This window comes from Papilio xuthus, unplaced genomic scaffold, assembly GCF_000836235.2.
Source record: "Papilio xuthus unplaced genomic scaffold, Pxut_1.1 DF828177.1, whole genome shotgun sequence".
In the NCBI taxonomy this organism is placed as follows: domain Eukaryota; kingdom Metazoa; phylum Arthropoda; class Insecta; order Lepidoptera; family Papilionidae; genus Papilio; species Papilio xuthus.
This window is the reverse complement of record NW_013530472.1, coordinates 2,306,053-2,327,681: the sequence shown is the minus strand read 5'-3', so window position 1 is coordinate 2,327,681 and position 21,629 is coordinate 2,306,053. Positions and strand designations below refer to the sequence as shown.

At 31.5% G+C, this 21,629-nt stretch overlaps 1 protein-coding gene across 2 annotated transcripts; it reads left to right on the top strand.

Moving 5' to 3' along the window:
* The first annotated feature begins 621 nt into the window (after positions 1-621).
* On the top strand, positions 622-21,257 carry path (solute carrier family 36 member pathetic). 2 transcript variants are annotated; one of them, XM_013306805.1, is made up of 9 exons: positions 622-783; positions 12,644-12,683; positions 13,080-13,165; positions 13,689-13,763; positions 15,589-15,739; positions 16,608-16,729; positions 17,144-17,228; positions 18,105-18,562; positions 18,994-21,257. In XM_013306805.1, the coding sequence occupies exons 2-9, from the start codon at positions 12,675-12,677 to the stop codon at positions 19,400-19,402; spliced, it is 1,395 nt and encodes a 464-aa protein (XP_013162259.1). In that variant the 5' UTR covers positions 622-783; positions 12,644-12,674; the 3' UTR covers positions 19,403-21,257. The 2 variants fall into 2 exon arrangements, with proteins under 2 accessions (XP_013162259.1, XP_013162260.1); XM_013306806.1 differs by lacking the exon at positions 622-783 and adding an exon at positions 11,242-11,277.
* The last annotated feature ends 372 nt before the right edge of the window (positions 21,258-21,629 follow it).

Below are 21,629 nucleotides of genomic sequence, written 5' to 3'. Positions count from 1 at the left end.
TTTTTCGATTATTATTAACTCAATTTAACATTAACTCGTTCCAAAATCTACAAATTGTAAAAATACGTCGAAGTTTTTGCAAGTTTCATGTTTTGTCATTCACCGGGTAGGTAAGTATAGATATTTCTATTTTCGTTAACCCAGTTTAATTTGTGCCAACTAAGAAAGATCGTTAAAATATGATTCACACAACCAAAAACTATGTTATTACTATGCATGTTTATAATAAAATATGCAACGGTTATAAATAAGTAACCGCTGACTTTTTAATACCTACAAATTTTAATTTATGTTCGTCCTAAGAATGATATAAAAAGATCGTTATAAAATACGTAAATACGTATGAAATCATAAACACTTGTACACACTGAAACTGCGAATAATGGTAAGCTTAATGATGCGCACCGTACTCAATTAATAAATAAAATTAAAGATACCGTTAGTTGTATGAAATCTGATCGGATTTGGTGTGAATCAAAATGAGTTGGTTTATAACGTTTGACGTTTTTACACCGTCCGACGCGACGTTTCATATCGACGTTACCGTAATAAACCCCCTTCTCTTTTTTATGACGCAACAATCGGTTTCCTTGCTATGCACGTTGTGCGTATCTGTACGTACAGTATACTGTAAACTTGTTTCGTCCATCGTCGTTCGTTCATTCTGTTTTTAACGTACGCGCCGGGTGGTCGTCCGCAGTTGCATATTTTTAACAACACGTGGCGCGCCGAAACGTGAATATAACCTATTCGCCGTCACAACAGCTGCTAAATATTGATCTGGTAAGTTTTTATAATAAGCTTTTATTTAAGTTAGTATAAATAACTACCGGTGTTTGTGTTTAAGTAGTTATGTTGCGCTGAACCAAAAAGAACGTCGACATTGGTTTATCATTTGCATATATTAATTTATTTTTTGTGTTATTGTTATTTTTTTATTTTTGTTACACATTTGAGCAAATTAATTACTGTCAATGTAGAATTTAGGTCTAGCTCGCATTGTAAATCTAGGTCGTGTTCGTTATCTTATCATTAATTATTAATTCAACCATAATTCTATCCTCATTAACAAAATAAAAATTCGTATATAGTATTAGTTTATTAATTTTGCTTTCCTACTAATTTTATTATTTAAACTGTGACCTAATTTTCGTACAAATTACTACAATTCAACGTTAAAAACGTACTATGTATAAGGATATACTTAGTTTTTATTTTAATATAGTACTAATAAAATCCTGATTATTTGTACGGTACAAATTCATTACACGTTCAATAAATAACTATAACACTAGCGGTCGATGACTTCCGTAATCCGTTAAATTAATCACACGTCACTGCATACAGTACAGAACAGTACCCACTACCCAATGACCTACTAATTTTTAACACCACTTCTATACACGAAATATAACGTAGGTTTTTTTATTTTATTTCGTGTTAATAATTTTTTTGGTATTATTATTATAAAAATAAATTATAATCAGTAGTTGAATGTTAATATTTGATAAAATGAATAGGACAACGTTTTTCGCGCGTTTTTAATTATGTACCTGTTTTATTTGTATGTCTGTTCCATTGTTATCTCTTATTACATCGATGTACCGATTTTCAAGTATGAGGTGTCACATCGTGTACTTCTATTCGTGGTATTTTTTTTAAATACTTGCTTATCTACTTCGAAATTCTAAAAATAAAATTTAGTTTCTCACTACAGTGATAAAAAATATTTTATTTACTTAAATAATTTTATAGCAAGGTTAAGAATTGCGTCTTCTCAGTATTGTGGCATCAGATGACAATCATAATTACTTTCACTGTAAAATAACATTAAAAAAAATCTATGTTAAAAAATATTAGTCGGTTAGCAACAGGCAGTGTTTCTAACTAATTTGACGAACAAAGGGTGGTTGGAAGAGGGAGAGAGCTCAAAGGCGAACATTCGACAGGGGGATTATTTCCGAGGGAAAGGGAGAAAAATACTTATTAAAATATAACTAATCACACTAAAGGTACTCAATGTAGGTCAAGCATAATACAATGACGACCTTACATTAAAAGTAGTACTTTGAACTAGCAATTATTAAAAAAAAAACAAAGCCCTAATAAGTTTCAAGAGCACCGCTAGCGGATGACCTAGACTAATTCCGGGAGGTAATTATAAAATATTTTTCTTAGTCCAAAGGTAATGGATGTATAGGGATTGTAAATATCGTAGTCCTTCGTTCTCTATTTGGGGGTGGAGAGGGGGGTTTAGCGGCTGTATCTGGCAATAAACATCTTCAACAAGTTCAATAGTTGCCGATGCGTTGCCTTGTTTACCTTCGACTTATCATTTTCCTCGTAATTATAATATTTATTACTACATGTATATTATTTAGCAATATTCTTATCACCCATCCGTTTTAAAAACATCTGATGATGATAAACTAGACAGGACTTACTCGTAAGTTTGACGACACGAAACTGTAAACAAATAAACTGACTCATTTAAATAGTAGTAAACTATTATCTTAAATATTTCATGGTTAAATTGTTGCGTAATTAAGTATTACTGGAAATGACTCATATCAAGACGATGAAAGCTTTATATTTGGGACTGAAAATATAACGATACATTAAAAGATCGCGAACCGTGTATTTTGGGATCTACTCGAGCTTGACAATTAGACATAAGGGAGGTACGTTGCACGTTACACACAAAAAAGTACTCTCATGCCACGCGTTTAAGAAAGCCGATTAGGATATAAATCGACAGCAACGCGTCAGACACGTCTTATTAGGTGGTAAACTTAATTTATTAATATGAATTGAAAACTCTATAGATGCTTTAAGAGAATTTAACTAGTAAGGTTCACAATTAGTTTCAAATCCAGTCTGAATTGTATCTTAACGTCTCGATGCCTCATTTATAAGGTCTTTAGGTCATCAATCAATCAACTGCTATTAGGGACCTTTCTTCAGCGGTTATTGGTCCTTTGAACGATATGACCTGCTCACTGACACTGCCCACAGCCCATTGTTAACCTTTGTTCTTACACTGATTTGATCTAACTTTATGACATATTTTGTGGATGACATTACGAAAAGAAATATCGTAAGTATTCGTAATAGATACTCTGTTTTGTCATTCATTTGACACAATAATATATGTACTAATTTTAATACGTATCTAATTTTATCTTATTGCACAATATTTTAGAATGCTAGACGTAACATCCAAATAACATATCTTTCTAATTAGTATAGGTATTATAAAAATGTTTGGATAGATGGATGTATGTTTGTTAGAAGGAAAAATGTTGTTTCTAAAAAAATATTAAACATAGCTTGGAAGTATTAAACATATAGCCTACCTAAGTTTTTCTTGTTACCTCGCGGACGGATTCACGGGTGACAGCTAGTATCGGATATATAATATATATCTGTTTATATACATCGCAGACTTCATATTCATTGAGGCCAAGCTGTCAGTTTGTGTAATGCCTAAGAAAAGCATTGTGTCTATTATTCTTATGTAGATTAAGAGGTTATCTATTTAAATGTATACAGATGCGTGCAAAATATATGTATATGTTTTATTTATGACGGTAAGCTAGTTATATAATATAGGAAGAGCATATAGTATTTAAAGTATTTTTAGCTAAAGCAGCGCTTAAAATTCGAAAACTATTTACTAAATATGTACATATAAGAAATGTCGTATTTATTAGGTTGATGTTTTTATCAACGATGTTTAGTATATATCTTATCATTCTTCTCAAAGTTATAAATAGCTTATCACATGAAAATAATGCAGCATTTTTTTAAAATATTCATCTTGTGCAATTCGTAAATAATTATTACTCAATGCTTTTCATATATTAGTATTTATATCTCATTATATATTTCTTAATCTATTTTTAAACTCTTGCGCATCACAGACTTGTACGAAATAATATTCAATCAACGATACTAAGATGGGTTTTCACTGAATTAGTGTGAATATTTTTATAAAAGTGTTACGACAATGTAAACGCATAATATATTTTACCAAATCGATAAAAGTACACTTAGGATAATTTAATGATTGCATTGTATAATATTACACACATCTTTGAACTTTGTATTTATGCAATGATTTGATATGTTGTAGAAATAAAATCTTCCGCGACGCCTTAATCTAGTAAAAGGTTAAAAGTTAACAATACTTTCGATTATAAAACATTTACGTGCTATAATATACCTACTCTATTTTTATCGTATCCGTGCTAATATTTTGATTGAGTTCTCATAATATTGATTATAAGGAACCAATTCAATGCCATATACAAAGATAGCCTAAAAGAATGCATTTAATGTCAATCTATCGGTTCATTGACCTATTATATCACATCAGAAATTCTGCATCAAAATAAACATGAACTAATTGCTGTCGTCTATAACTTGTCTTATTGTGTCTCCACTGGCGTAACACTTGTATAACAACAATATTGCTCTTTAATAGTCTTAGAAATATACATGGTTTACGATGATTAGGTAGCGTACACATAAAAATCTTTACAAAAGAATGCTACCTTAGTTTAATAAGTTCCTATTAGATGTAAAATAAAACTTTTATTCAACAGAAGGTTTTTTGCGAATAATATGTGCATACTTAAATCCATTCCATTAGGACATGTAGCCTAAACAATTAGTTTGATTTAGAATACTGTCTAGGTTCATACATCGGGCTTATTCGTTACATAAATGACTAATTAGTCTGTTATTATACTTACATTGAAGACTAGACGTGGTGAACGTGTTTTGTATATAAATTATTTGACACAACTATAATTATGTCAAGGAAGAAAGTTGCTAACTTTAATTGACGCATCCTTGCAGTCTTAAGATTCTACTTAATTAAATCTGTTAAAAAATATAAAATTATCGTCATTTAATTTGTTTTTACACCATGGTACTACTATTATAAGTATTTAAAAAAGTCACAATTAAATAAAAAATTGAGGACAGAGAAAATTCTGCTAAACTAACTGTCAACCTTCGATAAATCAAAGAGGCAGTTCAAGGGGAGGCAAGATGTGGATATTTGAAGAATCTAGTTATCACTGAATTATCACCTATCAAGCTTGGAAGGGTCTTTGATACTATAGTAGTAAGATTTGGCTGCGCGCCGAGATTGTATCGTATTTTAGAATAATTTCTTTGTCTGGTCTATTCTCCGCTACTTCAGTGTTTGGGTACGTACTTGTAGATTGCAATTTATTGGTATTTACTCGAGTGTAATTATCGAATCTTAGTTTTCAAGTACTCCTTTGTCTTAGTTTACAACAGTTAATAAACTATGACTTTCAAGATTAAGTATTAGTCTCTATGACAATAGAGTCAAAGAAAGTCACTTCTTGACTCATCAATTGTCATAAAATCTTGCATATGGTGCTACTCATTGAACACACATAGTTGTCGAATTAAACTTATAGAAAGAAACTTTCCTCTTAGTTAGTGCGGTAATAGGATTTAAAAAGCATTTTCAAGGTTGCTTTAAGCAATCAGAATGCACAACTCAGTTATTATCGTAAAGAAATATCTAAGCATAATGAAATGTTTTTTTTTATACATCATAAGGTGGCAAACGAGCGAGCGGCCACCTGAAATCGCTAAAACAGCGAAGTGACCGTTGCCCATAGACATACGCAATTGCATATGCGTTGCCTACCTTTAATCGACGGAGAAGAGTATGCCCAGAAAGAAAATATTTTCCCTTTCCATGCATCCTCTTATCCGGAAAGTCCACTTCCACTTCCCATCCTTTCCTTATAAGAAAAAGGATGGGAAGGGAAAGAGGACTAAATTGGGCCTCCGGGACGCACACTCATCAGACGAAACGCGGAATTGCTTCCACTTCACGCCTGTCTTCTGTGTGGTCGTGGTATTTCACCGGGCGAGCCGGGCCGATTTGTGCGAAGTTGTTAAAGCGGGCTCTACCATGTATGTTAACGTGTACGTGGCACCAACGATTCTTGCGTGTAGTACTGGCATCCCTTGGTGGGTGGGCTGCCACTTTAGTAGACGTACGTGACAATCAGCAATGAATGTGTTCAAGTTTCATAAATAATTGCACAGATTAAATTTAATAATTATGTTTTGCGATTTCGCGAACATCGCAATCAGTACCAGTATTCGAAGATATTTGTATATGTGATAAGATAGAAGTGATGTAATTTATTTACTTAAGCCATATTTACGATAGTAAATAAATAATTGCTCTATATCAATTACGTCATGAGAAGTAGTATCATAAACAACATTAATTATTTAATTTATACTTATTTCGTTTTTTATTGCACACAACAATTTTATGCCAGTGTTGCCTTTGCTCTTTAACTACGGTACCTATTTTAAAGAGCCTATTTGAGATATGAGTTAATAACAAGAAAAACAAATGAAATTAATAGACTTATATATTTTTTTATATTAGAGATCTGATAAATTGTAAATAACTGTCGTTATGACACTTAAAAAAACCGAGAATATAATACGTTTATATACAAGTGGAAACTCGCGCTAAATAAATATTATTCAGAGACATTGAGATTACATTTAAATATGTAGTTATTAAGATTTATATAAAGTTGCGTCGCCATTGTATTTTGACACTGATATAATGTTTTAGACATTTGAAACCTCAAGATGATTTGATCTGAATAAATATTTGTTAATAGAAATGTTGATATATTGTTCGTATGTTTTATACATAAGTATATTTTATAGTTAAACAATTCAATTCGGAACGAATAGAGTAAATCAAACAGTTGCTATGACACTTAATATTTTGTTAGTACAAGAGCGCAAGAGCTAAACAAATTGAGAAACTATTAAAGCTCTACTTTTAGGGTTTTTACATAGTCGTGAATACTTTGTTACCATTTTTGCAAAACGCATATAGTTCGTAATGTTGTCGTCAAATTTATGTCTATATTAAATGTCTTTCCCTATACTACAATAAAATGAGGTAAAGAACAGAACTCCACAATTACGTATACCGTGTTATAAGAATAAAGTCTGTTTGTTTTCCTCGTTAAAAATAACTAACAACATTTAAACATTTTTTTTTACATGTATCGCTGGGTTTTATCATAGAACCCATGTTTTTAAGATAGCGTTACTTTATAAATAATATCAATATTAATATGAAATTTTTGTCCATTTTATTGTTAATTAATTTTACATTTTTGACAAAAATATGATAAAGCCTTATGATAATTCTAATAAATCCAATCGTCTAATTACAGCTTAATATTTTAATGACATCATATAATATAATAAATCATGTAATTATTATTTCGATAAATACGATGTCTCGTTTTGCACGACAAAGAATACACGTGATCATACACTTAGAGCGCGGTCGCGAAGTGAACCCAACACTGTTACTGTCCATAAAGCACGCAAACATAATTAGTGATTTCTCGCTTCGATAACGCCTTTATACACTTTATTGGCGACTATGACGATTACTAGTGACGCAGGTTTTACGATTAGCTAAAGTATCATTAAAAAAATTATTAACCAAAACATTGTTAACGGTTACGCGACCAAATAAAGAACTATTTTATTGTTATTCTATTGATGGCGGGTTTTTTAGGTAACTTGACAAATGCGCAGCTTTTAACATAAAAGGGAAAGGCCAAGGAAAGGAAAGGACAGGAATAATACTTTTCCGTCCAGTTCCTAATTTAATCCAATTGTCCTTGTAATAAATTTGGCATTATGAAATATATAAAGATTCATTTGTTTTACAATGTATTGTACAAAGTTCAACTTATGTTTAGACTTTAACTTAAGTTTCCGTAACATGTATGTGATTTATAACAAGGCAAAAGCAATGTACATATCCAGTCTTTTACCTAGCATAAATATATATTTAAAATATCACATTCCACGAATTTCCCACATTGACATATCGTTCTAATAACCACAAACCGCAGTATACTTGTAACCAAAATACATACGGATATGTTTGGACTGTGTGCAATTGTTCTAATTTAATGCTACTATCGAATGTCTGTCCAGTGATCGACATTCAGCTTCTGTGTAAGAAAAGCTTCAAAAGAAATGTGTAAATTATTTTTTATTTCAATGTAATATTTGAATAAAAAAAACTTTTTCTTATATTTTAAATATTTTGGGTAAAAATTTCCGAACTTCTATAAAAAGATGTAAAATGAAGATTTTAGGTTAATGTGTTACATTTTGGATTTTGGTCAGTATTTTAAATTCAAAATTATTTTTTATAAATAAAACAAAAAGAAGTGATTTAAAGATGAAGAAAGTTAATCGCTAACAATATCACTTTTTGTTATTATATAATTTAACAGATACTTCTAGAAACTAAAGATAATTTTGAACACGAAGGTATTTCAAATTCCTCGAATTACACCCTCGCTAACCTTTATAGTTGTTATCGTTTTTCCAGAAACTTGTTCATCATTTACACAATGCAATCGGTTATTTGTTAATACAAATGTACACACTTCATTATTATCGCTACCAACACAAATTAAGATAATATGGATAATCAAAAGTACAGCTCTGTTTATTTTAAACAACCAAACAAAAGATATTTCACTGTATATTATTCTCGAAGACAACACAACACTTGTATGTCATAACACTTGAATTATATTGAAGTGATACAAAGAATAAACTTAGCGAAAATATTTATTTTCTACACTATGTTGTTTTAATTGGATACTGTCACCGATATCTAGTGTGAAGGTTAAGATTTTTCAAGTGTTTATGTATTATAAGATTCATTCTTTATGGAGGCTCGTAGTTTGCGCTCAGCTTTTTGTGCGAATATGCCAGCCGTAATAAAGTTTGAGACGCTTTGTTTTTTTTTTAAACGAAAACTTTGATGAAAGTTCAATAGCAGGTCATATTGTTTCCAATTATATTTCTAATTAAACTTAACAAACTAAATTATCCCGTGAAAATATTTTATCAAAATTGATCTCATTTCTTTAAACAGAAGTTAAAAAGTTAAGATTTATCTTTATCCCTAAAGAATTAAATATTTTTAAAAAAGAGCCTTTTTTTCGCATCATCAGTTTTCAAGGATTGCCTAAAGCACCTACTTTTAAACAATGTATTAGAGAATACTGTTGAAGAGTACAGAGAACATTCCACCATCAGGCATCGGGTGCGCACTTAGAATAACAAAACATTACGGTACAATTGAATCGATGCAAAATCGCCATCGTGCTTAGCCGTGTGTCCAATGAATAAACAACAGACGTTTCATAGTTTATTTGTACATGTTAAACATAAGTCAAGGCATATTATTATTGATAGTTATTACATTGTAACAATATTATACAAAAGATAAAATGTTTCAAGAACACGATTTAAACTAAATTTGCAATACAACAGAATTTGGTAACTAAAACAAAATTTTGTTGCTACTTCCCCGTTTTACGTCATTCGTAGAATAATTCAACATTAACTCTGACATTGAAATTATTCCAAAATATAAATTATGTATTTACAAGCTAGGGTCATTGAATAAGATGAATAATTCTACAATTCTTATGTACTCATTGTACATAAAGACGTCTGAATCGGACATTGCCAATGTACATAAACAGGTAAGTTTGCAAGCTAGTTTGAAGGACATAGTTACGTCTATATATCTAATATTTAACGACGTATAAGTTTTTATTACAAGCCGAGCCCCCGAGAAGTGTTACAGAAATAATAATACCAGTTAAACAAGTTTCAAGTTCACATTCAATGTTAATACGGACGAGCGAATAACAAAACTATCGGTGACGCCAACAAAAAAAAACCTTTTGACGAAACATTCTTTGTTTTAGGCGAGTTTTGAATTCAATTTCCGTTGAAATCCTTCCTTATTCTAAATTCAAATTACCGCCTGATTGTCGTTGAAGTGATACTTTCAATAATTTGTATAATAAGTACAAATAAACGAATAACGATGTTTTTTTTTATATTTATAAACTTAAATGTGATTTTTCTAGTATCTCAATACCCACAAAGCTTTGCATACAATATAATAATGTAACTGTGTTATATATAACAAAACTAGCTGTCGCCTGCGACTCCACCCGCGCTGTATTACAATAACTTAATTAGTAGTCTATATGTGCTACCAGACTATGTTCAACATCTATGCCAAATTTCACAGAGATGCACACAGCCGTTCTCGAGATACCTTCAAACAAAAATCCATTCATCCAAGCATTAGAATTGGTAATATTATACCTACAAATCCATGCTGATGACCATGGGCATCAATGAACACCTCGGTGGTCCCGCACTCGTTTGCCCCCTTCTCTTATTTAAAAAAAAAAACAGACGTAAATTGCAAAAATGTTTTATCTGACAGGAAGGAACAGATATTTAACTGTTAGCTACATACGGAGAAACAGACGTGAAGAGTCATTGAGCGGTCGACCGGATACATCTAATCGTCAGCTTGTGTGATATGCTGAGAGAATTGTTTGCTTAGTCTTTGTGACATTTACTTTTAAACTCGAAGGCACTTGGACGAGTTTCATACCTTTATTGTGCAGTCTCAGTTCATATTTTCTAAGGAAATATGTGACAAAATGAAATTAAATCGACAACAAAAATTACATACTTTATATGCATCCGAAATGGAAACTGTATAATATTTGACGTAGCCGTCGACGTATTTTAACGGTAGATTAAACAACGACGTATTTAAATCACGTATAGACCGTGACTCCGCGTAACTCAATATTATGCCGATAAGAAAGCATGGACCGGACAATTAGTTAAGGTGATGAACGTGTTATTAATCAAAATACAGCTATAAATATTATTGGCAAGTCATAACATTTTCAACCGTAAATTATTTTAGAATCAAAGCAAAGCCACGTTTCGTGTAATGATTATGGGGATGAAATATTGTAATTTTCATTTAAACCTTTTTTTTCTAAAGGAGAAATATCAATATTCAAAGTTAATATTTTTAGGTTACAAAATAATATCAAAAACATAAACAGTCATCGTCTGAAATTGCATAACTTTGTAATATTTTTTAATTCATAAGTGAGTGATTATCTTTGATACTTATTGTAATTATACCTTTTTAAATTTCGTAAAATATACAACCATGGCCAACTAACATAACATCCATCTGTAAATGAAAAGTGACTTTTATGAAAGTCGTTTCACAAAAAGCATACATAATATTACTATAGAAATTGATATCAACTTATTGAAATTACTCTCTCAAAAACAAATTCAAAAGTGAGTACAGTACTTAAAACTTATAAATTGAATTGTAAAGATAAAATATAGATAAGCTATTGCAATCATGACCTTGAACCAGAACGTCGTGTTGTGATTATGGATTATAGATAATGTGTTCAACATCCCGGGCACATGATTCAAAGCATATTAATAAAAACACTTAATTTAAACGTCGTTTTAGACAATTTCTACTGAAAATAGAAGGTAATTAATAAATAGAAAATAGACTTTGACTGTGTATTTTAACTATTTAATTTTTGCGTTCTTCTTATCGTGGGTTTACACTGTAAAAACATCTTGACATAACATATTACTGTCCCTTTTTGTCTCTTAGAAAAACAGATACAAAATACATCGGTAGTTGAAAGTCTAAGGTGTAATTGTAAAATTTTATCATAAATTTATTTCTTTCTATTTAACTGTGGCATTAATTATATTAATGCACAACTTAAGCCCATTATTTATTTAAAAAGTGTTATCTACCACATTTATAAATGTGACAAAAACTCAGTATAAAATTACATTGTAAAATGTTTTCAATGTCACAACACTTGGGTATACAAACAGCTTTTATTTGCTGTCATCAAGTTCCGGATTCTACTGCGTATTTCGAAACGTCATGGTCATTTTTGTTTATTAATGCTCATTACCATTTCATTGTTGTATCTGTTACATACGATGCATTTGATGCAACAAGCGAACAGTTCACTTGATTTTACCTACTTTTATTTGACTGAGAGTGTTGTGTGCTTCTAAAATAGCTCAAACTTCCTCTCTTATACCCGAACCCAATACTGGATCTTTTTTTTTAGTTACATATTTTAAATTGACATATGTTTTAAATTTAATAGATCCATGATTTAGATCGTTTCATTTTTGTCCACCGTTCCTTACATGGTTATAATAAAAATTTTAGGATCGGTCGAATGAAAGTCACTGGATGCTGTTAGCGTGGAAGATATAGGAAAGCCTTGTGTCCAGTGTTGATATTTTCATTTATACTATCTGTTTGTAATGTTAGATTAAGTTGTTTAATTCTAGATTTATATGAAAATGAATACGTATTACATAAATAAATTGAATTCAATGTTATTGGGTCAAACAAGTCTCCAAACCGGTATACGAGTCCATTCTTACATCGTTCAATTATAAATTATATAATAAGTAAACCAATCATTAATATTCTATTACCATTATATTTAAATATATTTCCATTTTTAACATATAAAAATTCAATTTATAAATATGAACTGACTAGCTTCATGTATTATCTGTACTTGTATAAAATATTTAATACGACTTATTAATTTCCTGTAATTTATACGGAAAAAATGCAATTAATCACGTATTATTTTCTATTCAGGTAGTTCGAGAGACAGGCAAAATTAATCAAAATGGTTAATGTGAGTATTATCCTTAATTATCAATACTTTATCATGCTGATTAAATAATAAAAGACGATGTTGTATTTTTTTTAAAGAAATTGATTTTCACAATTATTAATTCTATCTATTCTTTTTTTTTGGCTGTATTTATGTTCAAAATAAACTCGTTGTATAGCTTTAACATAAAACCTATAGGACATTTGACGTATTGGCGCCATTTTTTAGACAAGCTGGAATATGTTTCATTTAAACTTTTAACTTCTTTAATATTATAATTGTACAAAAAATAAAAAAGCAAATCGCGTTAGGCAAGTTTTTACATGATTTTATTGTGTACCAAACATTTTTTCTCCTATTCTTAATTTTTTTACCAATGTTTTTGCAGTAAATAAGTTAGTTAATTCTTTATAACAGGAATCAAATGGGAGTGCTTCTCCTCAGCAGGAGCTTGAGACATTCCTGTCTCCAGAAGAGAGGAATAAAGAGAAAATCGTCAAAAAGTAAGTTTTTTCGTTTCTAGTACTTGTTTTGAACTATTGAAATAATTCTCAAGTTTTACAATATTATAAAATTAGCCAAAAACCGTCTAACTGCTTGAATACAATTGTCCAGGTTTGTTTATAATGGACGTACTACAATTGTTACAAACCCTTTATGTTTCTTTATTATTTTTCACTATTCTACGAATTGCATCTGACATAGTGTTTAACATAACGCATGATTTTCTTTCTCGGTTGTCCTATATTTAGTTTTATCAAAGTGTGCCAAGGTAAAGTCGGATTTCGCTACGTAGATTTACGCAGTAATTATGAACTGAACTTTGAAAGGTTTCCCCGATGTTACAACCTGTTCCATATGTATCTTACCTTGGTATGTTCTGACATTGCTCTTTACTGTACATATTTTGTGCTCATAAAATTAAGCTGACGCGCAAACCTGTCTGTGTGTTCCTTTACCGAGAACAGATAATGTAAATTTATGTAAATATATTATTTAATTAAAGAAATTCTTTAATGTCTGCAGATATGAAATGACCAAAGATGCAGAGGCGGCGGATTTCGATCCGTTCGCTGAACGAAAACTGGATAATCCCACTTCGTAAGTATTGACATTTAAATATGTAAACATTCAGCCAAAACATCGCGAAAACCCAGTTATTAAAGCTAACTGTTACCGCGTAGGATCACGGTTCAACAACGACCTATTAAATTTTTAGGTGTTATTTCACGACAGTGGAGGGCTATACTTGTTTTGTTTCTTTTTTTATAAACATTGGCAAATTTTTGTTAATTTACTAATATCTAGGCTTGTGCTAGAATATAGATTACAACAATAGTCGAATGGCGGGATTCGAACTCTCGACCACGTGACCGGGAATGCATGTCCTTAACCTTAAGGCTATTAGCGCATTTGACTACCGCATGCTGAATTAACTTGATTTAAAAAGGGTAGTGTTTGTTGTCTTTGTTCGTGTTAAAATTATTGGTTTCATCTCATATACTGCGCAGATATACAACATGCATAATTCATCCTAAGTTACAACGCTGTATATACGGATGCATTAATTTAATGTAACTGCGCTCACAATACGACAGCTAAATGTACTCGTAACTGTCAGGTCCCACTGCAGCTACTTGTAATAATATCGCTATCTCTATTTTCCCAAAGAGTGTGTAAGTGACAACGATATATAAAAATACAATAGAATTCTGGGGTAATTATATTTGATCTATATTAATATTACAAAGAGGAAATACTTGATTGTTTGTTTGCATTGAATATGCTTCGAAACTACTGAACGTATTTGAAAAGTCCTCTATTGGGAAGCTACACTATCCACTGAAGACATAGACTAAATTTATTGATAGATTATTTTTTTAAATTCATGCGGACGAAGTCGCTGTATACTGCTAGTCTTGTATGAAAGCGCATGTCGTCATATCTATATAATATTTAAACTAGATTACGGTTAATATTGGAAATGTTTGATGTTATTTGAGTCACTTAACGTAAATATTTAGTTCAATGTCTAGATATTTCAGTCGCATTTATTCAACAATCAGTGCAATGCAGTGTGATAAAATGCTTATGTCTAATGTAACAACGCGAATTGCGAATATTTGGTTTTATATATTCCAGTAATGTTTGCTACGCCATATCTATGGTTGCGAATTAATTTTATATTCATTAGAATTAGAAGAAGGAGCGTCGATGGCTCAGTGGTCAAGCACTTGACTTGCAATCTGCAGGTCCTGGGTTCGAATCCCGCCATGTACCAATGTGTTTTTCGATTTTCGATTTACATATGTACATTTATCCGACGTTCTTACGGTGAAGGAAAACATCGTGATGCAACCTGCACATATCTGAGAAGAAATTCAAAGATACGTGTGAAGTCAACCAACCCGCACTTGGCCAGCGTGGTTGACTATGGCCTAATCACCCTTAACTTAGGGTAGGCTCCGAGCCCCTCGGTGGGGACGCATAGTGAGCTGATGATGTCATTAGAATTTTAGCTTCGAATTGATTAATTGTTATCATAACATTCTTCATATTTATATTTGTTCTACATTTTTACAAAAAGTGAAAACAAATGAATATATAATTATGAAAATGAACAGTTATCGCTTTTGGTAAACACTATTAAGTTGAAAAACATTTTTATTCTACACTTATTTAAATAATGTTTAAAGACAAAAAAAATCTATTTAAAGGTGCTTTGACAATACCAGTCAATAACGGCCAGTCGCAAATATCAATTGCGTTAATAATTACTTGTTTCTATTGCCAAATCATCTGTACCGTTATCTTTATTACAAAAAGAACTGAAGGGAAGAGAACATGTTTTTGAACAGATGTCCCAGTAGTGGAAACTGTAAAGATTATTAAGCATTAGAAGCTATATAGTGTTGACGATTTCCAGAAACATGGACACATTAACCCATCTCCTGAAGGCATCGCTTGGTACTGGCATCCTCGCGATGCCAAAGGCGTTCAAAAGCTCCGGTCTCATCAACGGTATCTTTCTCACCATACTCGTCGCGGTCATCTGCACCCACTGCGCTTACGTACTTGTAAGTCTTTTACATCATATCCTTCCTAAAACACTGACTAACAATAACCGTTTGCGAAATATTACTAACTGTGGGCCGAGGACGAATATTTGCAACAAGCGCTATCGCCAGGAGTAAACTAACACAAATAATTTCGAAGATGATGATAGTGCTTGTCACAAATATGATTTAGGTCCACTGAAAAATAATCGACTATTACATAAACTAGATTTTGCCATCTATTAGTGTATTTTCACACACTAGCTGAGCGAATACGGTCGCGCGCGGCTGTCTTTTTTGTAAAAAGACGATGCCGCGCTTGTGGAAATAGGTCACACGACTTCTTACAAAAACTGCCGTGTGCGACCAGCCTACAAGTCGAAATTGAATCTTAAGTGTGGATAACACATGTTTATTTTTTTAATATTAATATTATCCATAAAATATTTAAGATTAAATTAAATGATTTAATATTACTGTGTGTTGGCGAAAGTATTTTTATATGAAAAGAAGCGAATAACAGCGAATTGTTTTTGCTAAGCTACATGTATGATTGCTACAGTTGGATTTTAAATATTACCGAGATCTGATGTTAAGGAGTAGGGATTAATATTTCAAGTACCAGATATATCGCTTCGAAGTGTGTGCTTTTTACAATAATCCCGCAAAATTGAATCTACGATGATAAGATTTACTGCACTTTTGGAAATATTGTGTACTATCACTATGTATGTTTTTAATCACATATTATGTAAAATTACCTACCTTCGAACTATTGATTTCTTCAAGTAATATATAGCTTCGGTCTTGAGCTTCGCTTTGCGGTTGTGTGTCACCGGCTTAACTATAAAAATAATAATTAACATACTTCGTATATGCCTGTCCACAGATTAAATGCGCACACGTACTGTATAAAAAAACGAGAAGGACCACTATGAGTTATCCCGAAGTTGCAGAATCGGCGATGCAAAACGGACCGCAGTGGGCGAAACGATACGCATACGGTTTTAGGTAAGAATTATTTATAGTAAAAGAAGTTTTTTTTCGCATAATGAAGTAACATACACGGGCAGTTTAAAGCGATTGGCAGCACATGAAAGCTTCAACCGTACGACGTTCAGCAGCATTTATGAGCAGCGACAATACTGTCCGTGTACAGCGGTCCTTATAAAAATATATTTCTCTGACGTCTGAATAATTTCCTCTTGTTCTTATTTTAGATGAGACAAACATTATTGAAGCCAAAAATCTATATTTATTAATATTTATCGAATCTTTTGCATTTAAAAATATAGTTTGATTTTTATCATCGAAGGAAAAGGCACAGTTTGGATCGCTGCGACACGAGTTAGCTGATGGTTTATAATTTTAAACTTTCGATTTATTTATAAGCTATTTATTTGAATATTATTTTGTTTATTTCAGAATATTCATATTGGTCAGTCTGTTCATGACCTACTTTGGCACGTGCTCGGTCTACACTGTCATCATTGCCACGAATATATTAAAGGTAAATTGTCATTATACATTAATTAACATTTATTAGTGTTTTCCTTTCATTACCCTTAATATGACATAGCGGCGTTAAGTCTATCGGTGTATTGTTTTAACTGAGTTCACACTCTAAATTTATTAAAAACTAACGTTCTCCCGCGACATAGTCCGAACGGAATTGTCCTATGCTATCCTAACAGTGATTTTTTTAAAATCGTTTCAATAGTTTCGAAGCCTATTCAATCGAAAGAAACAATGAAGTTTTTCCTCCACGCAGATTAAAAAGTAGCCTATAACATGTCATGCATTAGCAACCTTCCTTTTAAAGTTTTGTTTTTCGGTATAACTAAATCAAAATATATTATTTACACGAAATCGTATTTAATATCGAATAGTCTGGAAGTACATACGGTACTAATTAAGGTTTTTTTTAATTGACGGAGTTGCGGGCGATAGCTAGTTTAGAATTATTCTAAATCAAAAGCACTTTGTTTTGTTTCAATAATGTCTTACTTAAAACTATTTCCGATCATGATACGATAATTAAAGTAGATGACGTCACGTAGAGGTTATCACTTTCTTTCTTTATTGAATGAAAAAAGTAGAAAACAGTGTGTTGCTCAGATCGATAGTCGCATGACTCATGGACAACAAAAGTTCGATTATCAACGATGTTTTATGTAGATGTTCCGTTGTTTCTATTAGCTAAATGAATGACAATTTTGTTCCAGATTGAGTTAATTAGGAGTAAAGCCTACCTTTTGATTATTATTTTGATTAATACATAAATATAATTAAGTATTGGTTAAAGTTATAAAATAAATTAATTAGCAAATTATTATTCAATAAAGCAAAACTATAATTTGTTTAATATTAATTTTCTTTGTCGTAGGTGGCGAACCACTATCTAAGTGCTGAAGTGGACCTAAGGGTGATAATCTTAATACTTCTACTGCCGCTCATCTGTATGGCTTGGATTAGGAACTTGAAGTATTTAGCACCCGTTTCTATGATCGCTAATCTTTTCATGGGCGTCGGTCTTGGCATTACATTCTACTATTTAGTTGGCACTGGAGGTCTCGAATTCGATAAAGTATCATATATCAAACCACCAGTTGAATGGCCTGAATTCTTCTCGCTGACGATTTTTGCGATGGAGGCAATTGGAGTTGTGATGCCTTTGGAAAACGCTATGAAGACGCCTAAGTCTATGCTCGGATTCTGCGGTGTGCTGAACAAAGGCATGTCCGGAGTTACTCTCGTATACATTCTCCTTGGCTTTCTCGGTTACCTACGTTACGGCGATGATGTCAAGGACTCGATCAATCTTAATCTAGACCAAGAAAATGTGTAAGTATAAAATTTTCAATATTTAAATTTACTTCCATATCCCCAAACCCAAAAGAAATGTTTTATGTAAATGCATTATATCGAACATTACTTAACACAGTAACGGAATGTAAACATAACAGACTACATTCAATAACAGCGTAGGTAGAGCTTAATGTCTTAACTTGACCGTGACACAGAAAGTCGTTCACTTCAACTACTTATTGTTGTTAATACTTTAACAAGACTTAACGACTTTGACTTTTACTGATATTACTTCCGTACAATATTTTATTCTTTTGGTTGTTATATATTCTTATTAATTGTTGATATGACTATTTTACTGTATATTTTGTGTCAATTTGGACGAATAATAATATTATGCAGATAAACATTCTTCGATTGATAATTTAATTGTCATACTTTAAAGACTACGTTTTTATATTTTTCAGGCCTGCCCAAATCGTCCAAGTCGCGATCGCCATCGCTGTGTACTGCACGTTCGGTCTTCAGTTCTTCGTGTGCATTGAGATAATGTGGAACTGCATTAAGGACAAGTTCACTAAGCACCCGGTCATGGCTGACTACGCGATGCGCACCGTCATGGTGACTGTATGTGTTCTACTCGCGGCTGCTGTTCCCACTATCGCACCATTCATGGGTGTTATTGGTGCCTTCTGCTTTTCACTACTAGGTTTGATTGCACCTGCATTTATTGAAGTAATCACTTACTGGAACATCGGTTACGGCCGTTTCCACTATTTGGCTTGGAAAAATATTCTTGTATTCATCTTTGGCTTTTTCGCACTCATTTTCGGTACCAAAGACGCAGTTTTTAGCATAATACAGGAGTACCAGTAAAACAGCACATCGGCCTGGTGTTCATAGGTCTGAGATACAAAAGTATATGTGTGATAGTTAGTTAGATTGTAAGGTTTAGTTTTTAGTTCAGTTTATTTTTAATCTTTTTAAAGCATTTTATAAGACCTTATTACTACACCGCTTTTGTGTGGTGCTGAAAATATGAATCAAATGAACGTTTTAAGATTTTACAGAATTATAACGTTCTAATGTGTTGCAGTCGATACTGTATGAGAGTTTTAACTCGGACCTTATTATTTCGTTTGCATTCCCAATTGTACAATATGATTATTGACTGTGTGAAAATGTTGTAATTTAAAAATTGAAAAATTTAATTTTTATCGATCCTATTATTTTTTAATTTATTACTAAGCACGACCAATACAATATTTAATAATTTTATAAAATATTATAATGGTCAGATCCAATTGTTATAATAAATTCATACAAATACATATACCTATTAATATTTCGCTGTAATTAACATACCGAAAAAAAGTTTAAATATTATTCCAATCTTACTCTATTTATTGATAAAGGTTTGTTACCTTTTTTTTTAATTTTTATCGAAAATCGTTAAATTTTATCTGGAATCATTGATGATTTATTATACCTCTTTAAATATTGAAGGCGGTCTTCATGTTTATTTTGTAATTTTCTATATTAAATTATTCCACGCCAGTTTAGTTCCGAAAGTATAGTAGAATAAGTAATATTTATGACAGAACAAAGTTTAAAAAATTCTATAGGCTAAACGATCGCCACGGTAACCGATTATTTTATTTATTCATTAAGAGCTTTCGTATAAGAGTCAAAGTGAATCTTCAAAACTATATTATTGCGTCCTCCGTACCCACAACGTTGAATCGTCGACGCGAGTCGTATATTTGTTCCGCCATTTTGAAAATCGCAGCGACTTTCCTCCTTACAATCTTGACAAACTAGTTGCAAGAGACTTGTATTGAGAAAATGTCAGCGTAGCAGTAATCGCTTAGTGACTAAAATATCTCGATTTCGAAGATTTACGTTGCCTTTTTACGATCGCTTTTAAAAATAAGAACAAATTGCAGATTATACTTTCAACATAATACCGATGAATTTGTATAGGAAATTAATATAAAGTCGCATTTATTGTTTTGAGGTTTGACTGTAAAAGACAATTAACACATATTGTCGTCTCTTACATTCTGTTTAAAAAAAAAACAGAGACAACGATATGTGCGATTACGCCAGTCGTAGCCCACAGTAATGTAACCGTGTAAATTGAATTTTAATATTAAATTTTGTATTTCTTATATTATTTATATTAAGTAATTTTCAGTATGGTATTTGAATTTTTTTAACATTAATCCGTATGCAAAAAAAATGTTTTTATATATTTCTAAATTTCTATTCAAATAGTATGAACGTGTTTGTTATATTACGAAAGCAATGTAAAATTCATAATATTTGTAACAAATCTGATACTTTCAAGATAAATAGTCCTTAAAATAAAGCTTGATTAGATAATAAATTGTTATCTTATAATATTATTAGATTACGCTTTATTTGAAGGACTATAGCTACGGACCAATAACGAAATAACCGTGCCTTTAATTAAATATTTGGTTTAAAATGTTACCAACAAAACTAGATATTATATACAAGGTATAAGTTTTATTTATAATAACAAAGTTCCTATAATCTAAATTTCATGTTATGTTATTTTATCAGGTCAGTATTCAGGACTGGAATAGCTAAGGGTTTTATTTGTAAAATACACTTTTCTTTACCAGTTTGCTTAAAATGGTGTTTTCTTTGTGTTATTCTAAGATATAAAAAAAAACTTAATTAGTAGCCTATCTGTCAATAGTTCTACATCCATACCGAATTTCAGCTAGATCCATGATGCCGTCCTGGAGATACCTTCTAACAAACATCTATCCATACATTCAAAAATTCGCATTTTTAATATCAGGCTTGTTTTCGGATCTATGAGTGACAATCCGAATATAAAAAAGATAATTAGTTTTTAGTGGGTTTGAAAGAGGAATCTTGCTTCCACTAATAATTATATAGCTACCTAAAGCCTATGTAAGTCATAAAAGTGACAACATCAAATCTACATACTAATTCTAATCGTCAATCGAATGGTAAAAGTTTGATTTCTGATAAATCTAACTTAAAAACTGATTTTTGCACAAACACATTATGTTCTTATTAAGAATTAATCCCACAAAAAACTAAT